Source organism: Aptenodytes patagonicus, chromosome 4 (genome assembly GCF_965638725.1).
Source record: "Aptenodytes patagonicus chromosome 4, bAptPat1.pri.cur, whole genome shotgun sequence".
Taxonomy (NCBI): domain Eukaryota; kingdom Metazoa; phylum Chordata; class Aves; order Sphenisciformes; family Spheniscidae; genus Aptenodytes; species Aptenodytes patagonicus.
This window is the reverse complement of record NC_134952.1, coordinates 70,848,469-70,860,982: the sequence shown is the minus strand read 5'-3', so window position 1 is coordinate 70,860,982 and position 12,514 is coordinate 70,848,469. Positions and strand designations below refer to the sequence as shown.

At 41.0% G+C, this 12,514-nt stretch overlaps 1 protein-coding gene across 1 annotated transcript in view; it reads left to right on the top strand.

The window, feature by feature from the left end:
* The window catches only part of USP38 (ubiquitin specific peptidase 38), a 28,683-nt gene extending 16,478 nt beyond the window's left edge, over positions 1 to 12,205 (top strand). Inside the window, exon 10 of the mRNA XM_076337140.1 lies at positions 8,925 to 12,205. Coding sequence (XP_076193255.1) covers positions 8,925 to 9,086 — 162 coding nt within the window. The 3' untranslated portion in view covers positions 9,087 to 12,205. The remainder of the gene's footprint in view (positions 1 to 8,924) is intronic.
* Positions 12,206 to 12,514: the final 309 nt, after the last annotated feature.

The window sequence follows — 12,514 nt, the reverse complement described above, 5'->3', positions numbered from 1 at the left end:
GCTTTCCCTTCGCTGCCTATTCTGCCTCCCTCTGTGGGACCAGCACTGCCAGCCGCACATTCTCTGTGCTCTGAGAACTTCACCTAGCTGTAGTCGCCTGTTTGATTGCTGTTACAAAAAACCCACTGTTCTCCACGTTTCGATATGGTTTGCTTTGCGCATTGCTGCTGTGTTTGGATGGTGTAGCAGTAAAAGTGTGTTTTACTGTTTGCTCTTTGATTGGGTTAAGCTGTTCCTGTAAGAGTTCTAGGCCTACTCAAATTAGAAAAACTAGGTAAATTCAAATTAGAAAAGAACAAGCTAAATGTCACTGTGGAAAATCTGTTATAATAGCTCCAGGTATTTTACAAACATAAACAAGAGAACCGAGAGTTTAAATTGCAACTCTGCTGCTATTTTCAGACTGTGTGGTTAAAGCATTTGTGTCCTAGCCATCTCTGTTTCTATGCCACCTTTCCTCTTGACTGTATAGGGTAGCACAAAACACGGCTTCTTTAGCAGCAGTCTCGGATCATAGAATCATAGAATAGTTTGGGTTGGAAGGGACGCTTAAAGGTCATCTAGTCCAACCCCCGGGCAATAAGCAGGGACATTCTCAAATAGATCAGGTTGCTCAGAGCCCCATCCAACCTGAGCTTGAATGTTTCCAAGGATGGGGCATCTACTACCTCTTTGGACAACCTGTTCCAGTGTTTCACCATCCTCAGCGTCAAAAATTTCTTCTTTATATCTAGTCTAAATCTACCCCCCTTTAGTTTAAAGCCATTCCCCCTTGTCCTGTCGCAACAGGCCCTGCTAAAAAGTTTGTCCCCATCTTTTTTATAAGCCCCCTTTAAGTACTGATAGGCTGCAATAAGGTCTCCCTAAAGCCTTCTCTTCTCTAGGCTGAACAACCCCAACTCTCTCAGCCTTTCTTCATAGCAGAGGTGTTCCATCCCCCTGATCATTTTCGTGGCCCTCTTCTGGACCCGTTCCAACAGGTCCATGTCTTTCCTGTGCTGAGGACTCCAGAGCTGGATGCAGGACTCCAGGTGGGGTCTCACCAGAGCAGAGTAGAGGGGCAGAATCACCTCCCTTGACCTGCTGGCCACGCTTCTTTTGATACAGCCCAGGATACGATTGGCTTTCTGGGCTGCAAGCGCACATTGCCGGCTCATGTCCAGCTTTTCATCCACCAGTACCCCCAAGTCCTTCTCGGCAGGGCTGCTCTCAATCCCTTCATCCCCCAGCCTGTATTGATAGAGGGGGTTGCCCTGACTCAGGTGCAGGACCTTGCACTTGGCCTTGTTAAACCTCATGAGGTTCACACGGGCCCACTTCTCGAGCTTGTCCAGGTCCCTTTGGATGGCGTCCAGGTCTCTTTGGATGGCGTCCAGGTCCCTTTGGATGGCATCCCGTCTCTCAGGTGTGTCAACCACACCACTCAGCTTGGTGTCATCTGCAAACTTGCTGAGGGTGCACTCGATCCCACTGTCTATGTCATCGATGAAGATATTAAACAGTAGTGGTCCTAGCATGGACCCCTGCAGGATGCCACTCATCACCAATCTCCATCTGGACATTGAGCTGTTGACCACTACCCTCTGGATGCGACCATCCAACCAATTCCTCATCCACTGAACTGTCCACCCATCAAATCCATCTCTCTCCAGTTTAGAGAGAAGGATGTTGTGGGGGACTGTGTCAAAGGCCTTACAGAAGTCCAGATAGATGACATCCGTAGCTCTTCCCGTGTCCGCTGATGTAGTCACTCCATCATAGAAAGGCCACTAGGTTAGTCAGGCAGGACTTGCCCTTGGTGAAGCCATGCTGGCTGTCTCAAATCACTTCCATGTCCTCCATGTGCCTTAGCATAGCTTCCAGGAGGATCTGTTCCATGATCTTCCCAGGCACAGAGGTGAGGCTGACAGCTCGGTAGTTCCCAGGGTCCTCCCTTCTACCCTTTTTAAAAATGGGTGCAATGTTTCCCTTTTTCCAGTCACCAGGGACTTCATCTGACTGCCATGACTTTTCAAATATCACAGAAAGTGGCTTGGCAACTACATCAACCAATTCCCTCAGGACTCTGGGATGCATCTCGTCAGGTCCTGTAGACTTATGTATGTTCAGGTTCCTCAGGTGGTCATGAACCTGATCTTCTCTTACAGTGGGAGGGACTTTGCTCCCCCAGTCCCTGCCTTGCAGTCCATCCACTCGAGAGGTGTGGGAAGAGAGGTTGCCAGTGAAGACTGAGGCAAAAAAGTTGTTGAGTACCTCAGCTTTCTCCTCGTCTGTTGTTACCAGTTTGCCAGTCCTGTTCATCGGGGGGGTACGCTTTCTTTGACCTTCCTTTTCTGGCTGACATACCTGTAGAAGCCCTTCTTATTATTCTTTGCGTCCCTTGCCAAGTTCGGCTCCAGCTGTGCCTTGGCCTTCCTGACCCCACCCCTACACAACCGGGCAGCGTCCCTGTACTCTTCCCAGGATACCTGTCCCTGCTTCCACTGCCTGTGCATTTCCTTCTTGTCCTTTAGCTTGACCAGCAGGTCTCCACTCATCCATGCTGGTCTTTTGCCTTCCTCTCCTGATTTCTTACACCTGGGGATCGAGAGCTCTTGTGCTCTATGGAAAGTGTCCTTAAAGATCTGCCAGCTCTGTTCTGCTCGCTTGTCCCTGAGGGCAGTTTTCCAGGGGGTCCTATTGACTAACTCCTTGAACAGCTGGAAGCTTGCTTTCCTAAAATTCAGGGTCCTGACTTTACTCTTCACCTGACCCATATCCCTCAGGATTGCGAACTCCACCAGTGCACGATCACTGCAGCCCAGGCTGCCTCCAATCTTGACATTGCCGATTAGCTCACTTGTGTTGGTGACCATCAGGTCCAGTATCACATCCCCTCTGGTAGGGCTGTCTATTACCTGGCTTAAGAAGTTATCCTCGATGCACTCCAGGAGTCTCTTGGATTGCCTACAGCTCACTGTGCTACTTTTCCAGCAGGTGTTGGGGTGGTTGAAGTCCCCCAGCAGGACAAGAGCCTGTGAGTGTGATGCCTCCTGTAGCTGGAGTAAGAAGGCTTTGTCAATAGGCTCCCCTTGACTGGGTGGCCTGTAGTAGACACCAACCGCAAGGTTCCCTTTGTTGCCTCGGTCTCTAATTCTTACCCATAAGCTTTCAATCTGCTCGTGGCTATTCTTCAGAGACAGCTCTTCACACTCTATCCATTTCTTGATGTAGAGGGCAACCCCTCCACCCCTCCTTCCTCGCTTGTCCCTTCTGAACAGCCTGTAGCCATCGATAACTGCCCCCCAGTCATGGGATTTGTCCCACCAAGTTTCAGTAACGGCAGCTAGGTCGTAGCTTTCTAGCAGCACGGTGGCTTCCAATTCCTCCTGTTTGCCCATGCTGCATGCATTGGTGTAGAGGCACTTCAGCTGGGCTGTCAGCCATGTCACCTCCTTAGAGGAACGCCCCTTAGTTCCTTTGAGGTATTTCACTGGTGTTTCCCTCTTGGCTCCTATTACCTCAGGAGGCCCTGGCTCATCTCCGTAAGACTTCAAGTATGCTGCAGTGTAGCCGGCACGGCTCAGAGCAACAGGCTGAGGGCCCTCGCTAGCACCCTGTCCCTCTAACCTTGGTGTGTCATCCCGCAGCTTGTCATGCGCAAGCCTGACACGATCCCCTTCCCCCTTCAAGTCTAGTTTATAGCTCTGTCAACGAGCCCCGCTAGCTTGTGAGCAAAGACCCTCTTCCCCCTTTGAGAAAGGTGAATCCCATCTGATGCCAGCAGGCCTGGTGCCATGTAGGCCATCCCATTATTGAAAAAACCCGAATTGTGGCAGGGACACCAGCCACAGAGCCATGTATTAATAGACTGGGTCCGTCTGTTTCTTCCAATATCACTGCCCACAGCTGGAAGGAGAGAGGAAAAAATAACCTGTGCTCCAGATTCCCTTACCGACCATCCCAAGGCCCTGAAGTCTCTTTTGATTGCCCTTGGACTATGCATTGTGACTTCATCACCACCCAGATGGAAGAGCAGTCATGGGTAATAGTCTGAGGGCCGTACCAGGCTAGGAAGTTTCCTAGTGATGTCCTTAGCCTGGGCCCCAGGGAGGCAGCAGACTTCCCCAAGAAGAGGGTCTGTCCGGCATATTGGACTCTCCGTTCCCCTCAGAAGGGAGTCGCCTACAACTGTAACCCATCTTTTCTTCCTTGTGGAGGTGGTTGTGATACAGGGGGTAGGCCTTTCTGACCTTGGCCACACCTCTGGTGTAGATGGACCGTCATCCACATCATCCATTGACTGACCTTCCACATCCAGAGCCTCATACCTGTTGTACAGAGGCACCTGGGAAGGCGAGGTGGGCAAGGAGGGGGTTCGCCTGCTGCCCCGAGCATGGACTTGCCTCCATGATAACATCATGTTTTCAGTCAGAATTGCTGTGACTTCTGCTGATGCATGAATACTTTAATTGTGAAATTTCAAACTTGAAGCCAGATTATTTTTTATTTTAGGTATATAATTACAGCAGCGTGTAGGTAACTGAGTAATGGAAAAAAAAATCCATTTTAAGAACACAGCCTGAAAAAAAGTAGTACAACTACTACAGTGATATTGTAACCTTTTTTTATATAAAGCCCAACATTTAAAGGAGGAACAGTCATCCACATAGAATATAAATCCTAGTAATTATTCTTATTTGCATGTTTTCCTGTTGAATCCAATGCTTGCAGTCACATGTTTCGGTGTTATCAACAGAATAGGTGGTTACCTGAGTATGCATAACAGGCTTTTTTCAAATCTGAAGTGATGCTTTAGCTATGTGGAACAAGCAACATTATCAGGCTATTGAGAAAATAATTCGTTAAAAAATGAAGTTGTTATTAAATGTGTTTCTCTGAATTAACATTTTCAAGACCATTTTGATGCAATTTCTGGAATACACTAAGAAGTTAGTTACTTTAAGCTTTTTGAATACTGCTGTATGCCTAGAACCAGTGAAAAATCAATGTGATTTTATAAAAGTTAAAGTAATTTGGTGCATATACACAAAAATTGGTTTTTGATAATCTTCCAGACTAAAGCTTTCTCTACAGGACATGTAGCTGAAGTTATATAAAGCACACTGTCATTTTCTCTTATAGCTTACAAGTGAAAGCCAAGTTTAGTAGTTTCTTGAAAACCTTTCCTTTACAATTAAAAGAAAAAAGAAATGCAGTCTCCTCAAAATGGGAAAAAAAAAATTTCCAAGTATACAGTTTTTGTTTTGTTTCTTTTTTTTAAATTTATGATCTTTTACCCACCTTCAATTTTGGATTCTTCAGTAATGGCTTTCTTTGTAGTGCTCTACTAACCTCAGAGTTGTTGAGATCCTGTCCTTTTCTCAATTTAAATGAGGCTGATTAGAAATGCTCAGTTATTGTTTTTCTCAAATTAATACTAATACTGTGATTCACTGCATTAGGTTATTGTATTTTTGAGAAGTCGCATTCATTGTTGTTGAGAGTTCTAAACTAGTATTTTCCTGCTAAGTTAAGAATATATTTTTCTGTCCCGAGAAAGCCTTTACTTTTTAGAAGAAATGTTCCAAAAAATCTCTAGCTTACTCCTTTTGTTTTACTATTGCATACCGGTTTACCACATGGCAAACTAAAATGTTTTCACTTTAAATAACAAAACCTGCAATATGGGTAGCTCCCACTCCAGTTAAAACATTAATAATCCCATTCTGGGAACAAGTGGAAAGCAGGGGGGGATGTTCTGCATTATTCTCAATCCAGAGAACTGTATTGACCTATCAAGTTTTACTTACCTGATTTAGTATTTGTTGGGATATATATAATCAGCCTGAAAACATTCAATTTTTTTTTTAGAAACAAGGATATTTCTTGCAAAAATGCCAGTGCTGTATGCTATACTAGAACAATTTAATGTAGGTTAATATTAATCAAGTCAATAAATGCCTTGAGAGAAGAAAGAAATGTGCTCATTTAGCACAAACTACTGAACAGGAATAAAGCATGAAAGATCTTAAACTGCTAAATTATTTCACTTTTAGCATTGAAGACACAAATAGTGTGTGGTTTTTAATACTAATACTCTGTCAAGAAACTAATAATTGATAATTTGATCACTGCACCATATTTCTCGCGTGTGTGTGCACAAGTCTTATGAGGAGCGGCTGAGGGAACTGGGACTGTTCAGCCTGGAGAAAAGGAGGCTGAGGGGAGACCTCATCGCTCTCTACAACTACCTGAAAGGAGGTTGTAGCGAGGTGGGTGTTGGTCTTTTCTCCGAAGTAACAAGCGATAGGACGAGAGGAAATGGCCTCAAGTTGCGGCAGGGGAGGTTTAGATTGGATGTAAGGAAAAATTTCTTTACTGAAAGAGTGGTGAAACATTGGAACAGGCTGCCCAGGGAAGTGGTGGAGTCCCCATCCCTGGAGGTATTTAAAAGACGAGTAGATGAGGCACTTAGGGACATGGTTTAGTGGGCCTGGTGGTGTTGGGTTGACGGTTGGACTCGATGATCTTAGAGGTCTTTTCCAACCTCAATGATTCTATGATTCTATATAGAGAGATACCTTCTATCCATTGTAGGAAACGTTTTGTACCACGACTGAAGTTTATCTTATTCTCATTGCATTATGGCTGCTTCTGAGCAGTATTTCTAAGTGGTTGGCAAAAGCTGTGCTTGTAGCTCATTTACACTCTGTACCAAACGTGATGCACGTCTCCAGAGCTGTGGGAGTCATCCCTTGCACATAAGTCACGTGCAAGGTGCTGTGTTGTTGCTGTTCGTAGTAGTGCTTCTCCTCTTCGCTTGTCCCCTCTCTGTAAGGAAGCCTAGTGACAATAGAACAACCATACTGTTGCTTGTGGTATTATGAAAGGTACACAATAGAAGATACACATAAAATAATTTAGCTGCATAGCTATGCCAAAACCTCGTGCTGTCCGGTAACTGCAGTAAGGCAAATTAAAATAAATTGTGTTTCTAGCCAAATCTGGCAAAAAAATTCTTAGCTGTAAGTCTCTAGTGTTCTTTGTCTACAATTTAAAGGTTTTTATTTAATATAGCATAATCAGCAAACCTATTGTTGGTGCTTATGTTCTTTTGTAGTACAGTTTGTTAGGTAAAACTCAACTGTTGGGGTTTAAGAGGTATAAAGTTGCCAGAAAACAGTTCTCTGGAGGGATGAAAGTGGAGGAGGGAGTAAGGAAAATTCCTTTTTTGGTTTGGTACTGTACGGCGTTAAAACAAATGTTTTTCTGAAATATTTTACCAAAAAAAAAGAAAAACCAGCCCAGGTACAGTGTAGCAAGTCTCCCACTGTTTGGTTTTGAGAAGAAATTCAGTTCTAAGCTAAACAGTTTTGCAGTGTAGTTTTTCAACTAAACAGGCTATTTATACGAGGCCTGCTATTAATCAAAAATGTCTGTTGATTTCTGGTGCTAGAAGTGAGTTCTTCATATTCCCTTCTTATTTGTAGTAAATTTACTTTAGTTTTTGATGTGTCTTACAGTTAGCAGATACATAAGAATCTGCATATTGCTGGAGATAGCATAATACTGTCTTTCAGGAATATGGCCAGCATATCTATGTAAACAATGTCCTCCAAATATCTTTAATATAATTTTGGAAATAAGTATGCATTTCAGTCCTTAGTAGTGTAGAATAGTTTCAAACTTAGGCTGTGTTTTTCTAAGAGGGCAGAGTAATTTAAACCCACAAGTACTATTTTTAGCACCTGTGAAAGTACATGGACAAGACTAAGTTTAGTGCTTTCATGGTAGTATAATACAAACAGTCTTCCAGGTTCTTGGCTCTGTTCCTTGCTTTCAGCAGGAGGTGGAGAAGAAAAGGAACAATTCAAGGTGACCCATGTAATTACTAAAACCCTGTTAAAATTTCCTCCCGTTGCCTTTAGGGAGGTGTGTAGTGATGAAGTGTCATGTGAAGGAGGCTATCAGTATGAGCCTTAGCACCTGAATACTTTCGTTTTGTTTCCTAAAGAAATAAAGCTTGTACAGGTCTGCTGTCTTTTTCTTGTCAGTCTTCCAGAGCCCAACACCTGCCTTCCCTCCCTCAATTTTTAAAGCTTTTGGCCAATTTGAGGAGGGGGTACTGCAGACAAGAAATTGCTGCAAGGTTTATGAAACTAGTTGGCCAGAGACAAAATAGTGTATGATATCTCTCACGAGGGAAAAGCCTGTGCTCCTTCCCTTCTTAGATGTCTGAGAAGCCACAGGGGCATTCAGCTGAAAAAGCAGCTGGCAGGAGGCTATGCTTTCTTGTTCCTGCTACTTGTGCAGGTACTTTTTCCAGCAGCTGACTCTGACTTTATGGAGTGCTCGAGAGTTCCTGAGACTTACTAATGTTAAAACAGAGTTAGCACAGCAATAACACTTGACAGTTAAAAAGCTGCACTGGATGGAAACTAAATAGCTTGTCCATCTTTTTGCCTTTTATCTGAGTATGTTGTTACTCTATGCAGTTGACTGAGTGGAATAAAAAAGTGTCTTTTAAATAATTAACATTGATTTAATGGTCTTACCTTTCTATTTGGCAACGAGAACAAGGGCATCTTAAAATTGCTAGGATGAAAATTCATGTGAAACATACATCAAAAACTAATGTTTTATTAGCTTGTTATCAGCAGTCTAGTTCTTTAGTAACATCCCATGTTGCTATAAAATACGATTTTAGCATAAACTTAAATGGATTTAATTATGACTCTCATATACTTACTGACGTTCAACAAAATTGTACGTCTCAGATTGGCTGTGGATGTTCACCATGAAGTTCAACAAAGCCATTCAGACTTAGGAGTCCAGAAGTTAGTCATGCTGCTTTAAAAGCTGTTTCAAAATTTACTAGAAATAAGCTGCTTCAAGAACTTGAGGTTGTTTTTTTTTAAATTATCTTTATCCTTTCATTTTAGGAGCAAGAGCTTAGTGCTCGAACACAAGCACTTCAAGCTGCCTCAGCCTCATGCTCTTTCCGACCCAATGGATTTGATGACAACGACCCCCCGGGAAGTTGTGGACCGACAGGTGGAGGAGGAGGGGGTGGGTTCAGTACTGTTGGTAGATTAGTCTTTTGACTATGAAGACAACCTGGAATACACTGGTTCCAAAGCAGCCCGGTACTGCTGAGGACAACTATAATATTGAACTTTGTCAGATATTGTACCAAGTTTTGAGACTTTATCCTTGTTCAAAAGCAAATGTTGGGGTTTTTTTGGTTATGTTTTATTTGAAATAAATAAGTGCATAATGGAAAAAAACTACCTCTTAAAAATTCAGTTGCTTTTATAGTAAGATATGCTTGCCCAAAAGACAGAAAATTGAGATTTTTAAGTAGTTGCTAATGACACTGCATTAAACTGAACAAACGCACTTACATCAGTTTCTATTGTCCTCATCCACTGAATGAAGAAAGTTCATTTTTTTTACTCTGGCAGTATTGCTTTATGTGGAAATCCTTTCAGATGGGCTAAACTGCATACATATTCTCTCACCCCCCCCTTATTTTCAAATCCGGTACCTTTATGGATTTCCAGAGATGATGCAATTTATAATGAAGGCAATAACTTAAATATGACATGATACAGTACTTTCCAGATTAAAAATTATTCAATGTATTTCCAGTGTAAATGTAAAGAAGAAAAAATAATTTATAAATATTTGCTAAGTTGTTTTCCAAAAAAGTGCATGTTCTGTAGGAACAATGTTTTTAAATAGAAATTGTTAACTTTGTAGCATTTCTAATTGTTTTGAGGATTTTAAAATTATTTCAGGGAATATATCTGCTGTGTATTGGAAAGGAAAAGATTCTGTATGTGCCTTGCAGTACTGTAACTTAAAACAAACTTTCTGAGGCTGCAGAAAAGGGGAAAAATGTGTTAGTAGTCAATGATTTTTTTTTTGTCAGTATTAGAAATCAGTACATTTATAGAAAGCTATTAGGTTTCCAGAAGTAAAAATCTGGTAGTTTGAAATGCAGTAAGTGTGTTGCCCATTATTTTTTGATTAAAAAAAATATACATACCTAGTGATCTATAACTTTCGTGGCCTGCATTGCTAAGAAAAAGCTGGTCATAAACACTGAGCGATGTTTGTGAAATCACAGAGAGGTTACCTGCATTGATCCTTGCTGAGGATCTCTGCTTCTAAGAGTCCTTTGAAGTTTTGCCTTCTGATTTTGCTTGTAGTGAGAAATTTCTGGTGAGTTCATGTTTTAACTGTCTGGAGAAGACCAAAATGATGCTGTCTATGGAGCAGTGTTTGCTTGCTTGTTAGGCCAGCAGCGGTTGAGGATCTGCTCTTTCAGTCTTGGCAGAAGTAGCAACTTTGGTTTTGATGTGCAGTGAGGATAACAGAAGTAAAGGAGTTACACTGTTGAATCTGGTGATTAATTCTTAACTTGAATAATCTTATAGTGAAGTGTAAATTTATTTAAAGTATTTTTACAAAATTCTGCACTGTTTTACTGTGGTTTTATATTCTACTAGGTGACGAAGTGCATCCTTAAAAAGCATGCAAACCTAGCAGGTGTTAGCTTAACTGTACAAAATAAACAAATTTCTTAGAAAATGCCTTTAAAAAGCATAAAATAAGTTGAGAAAATTAAACCTTGTTCATATGATATCAAATATATGGAGTTTAGTCTGAAAGGTAACTTAGCTTGCAAGCTATTTTTATATTATCACTACAACTATGCTATTTGCTCTGCTATAGTTTCATATGTTACCGCTCAAGAAAGCTAGAGCAGGTCACTCATTTTTTTAATAGTTTCCAAGCTTTGTTTTGACCGTTTGTAGTACCTCGGCTTTGACCTACACTTTCATTGCTATCTCAGTTGTAGGTCTCTGAACCAGGGGTTCAGCTGTGGAAATGTGGAGTGTTATGAAACTAGTGTGAGGAACGTTCTTATTTCGTTGTGCTTGGACGAGGTTTTCTTGAAAGCTGACTTCACCTTGAAATTCTGTAACTTTCAGTCTAAGAGGGTTTTTTATTTCCTTTTAGGCTTCTCTGCCAGTTAGCTCTGGTTTTAAAATGTTTTGTATGACAGGTTAATTTGGCTTTTCTCTCCCAAATTACGAGGACACACTAAAAAGCTGCCTACTGTTTGCATTACAATGGGATTATTTTGTCTCTGTCAATTTACTCTCTCAATTTACTGTTCATTTTAAAACACTAGTAAGTAGAAGCAGGGGCAAGTGTTTTTACTCTATATGAAATCATAATTTTGTAAAGGTCAGTTTTGATTTTATGTTCTCACAGTAAAAATACAAATTAGTAGCCTACCTAAAAATAACGTGCCATATGAGTTTTGTATACCTATTGTACTATATTTGTTTCATGAGCTCTTAGAAGGCTTTCTACACCTTTGTTTGCCTGTTCTAAATTAGGTGTTAAATATGGAAATTTTATACGAGAGTAATGCCAATAGGGTTGGATCTCCTTAGGTATAAAGTGATGGTATGTCTCAAACTGAAAATAACTTCTTTCTTTCCCCTTGTTGACTTCCATTGATGCAGTTACTTTGCGTTTTACAAATAGATTTTAAAATTCAGAATACCTATTTGCAAGTCTGCTTGCTGACCTGATAACTGTCGTAGGCCGATTCATACCTAACTTGGAAGGTTTCAATAAAACTAGTGAAAGTGGAGAATTATTTCACGCTCTAAAATGTACACCTTTTTTCATTGTTTACAGTAATGGTGTTGCATGCTCCTATCTTCTGGACATAATACGAGAGAACAATGTACATATGGTACTTCAGTTTCTGTTGCCTGTGAATGAATGCTGGATGGTTTGTTTATTGACCTTTTTGGCTCCATTCTTAATTTGTTTTCTATCTAAGTTGAATCAGTAGAAAGAAACAAAATACATAATACTGTTTCTGAAACTTAGGTTTTTTTGTTGTTTCCTTTCATGAAGGTTACACTATTGTACCAAACTCAAGGATGGTATGTCTTTTAAAATCATATTTCCTTTTAACAAGACAGATTGTGTCTTAGTCTTTGTTTTAATGGTCAGTGGAGCTGTATTAACTTCCTTCCATACAGTTAATTTTGTACAGTTTTTTCATGTGGAGCATTACAGTGGATTGTTGTAAATGTCACCCCTGTAACAAGTGATTAAATATTTACAAGCCCGTTTATCTAGGATGAGAAGAAAAAAGGCTTCTTTGGATAACTAAACAAATTGCACCTTCTGGCTAGCTCTTTTTCCTTCCTTTTTTTCCCCCCCTTGCTCCCTACTCTGGAAAGTTAAATACTTTATCTTCTGTATGCTCTGGAAGTTTAATTTCATGGGTAAGCCTTTTTTTTTTTTATCTGTAGCAGTAAGGTTGTTTATGGAGTCAGAATACTACTATTTTTTGTACAAATGACAGGCAAAGGGCAGAAGCACTGTGAGCTAAAGGAGTGTTAGAACAAAAGCAAGTGGGTATAAACTTTCTGTAAATAAGATTTAGATTAGAAACAAAGTTCCTAATTACTAGAACTAATTCTGGAACAGCCTT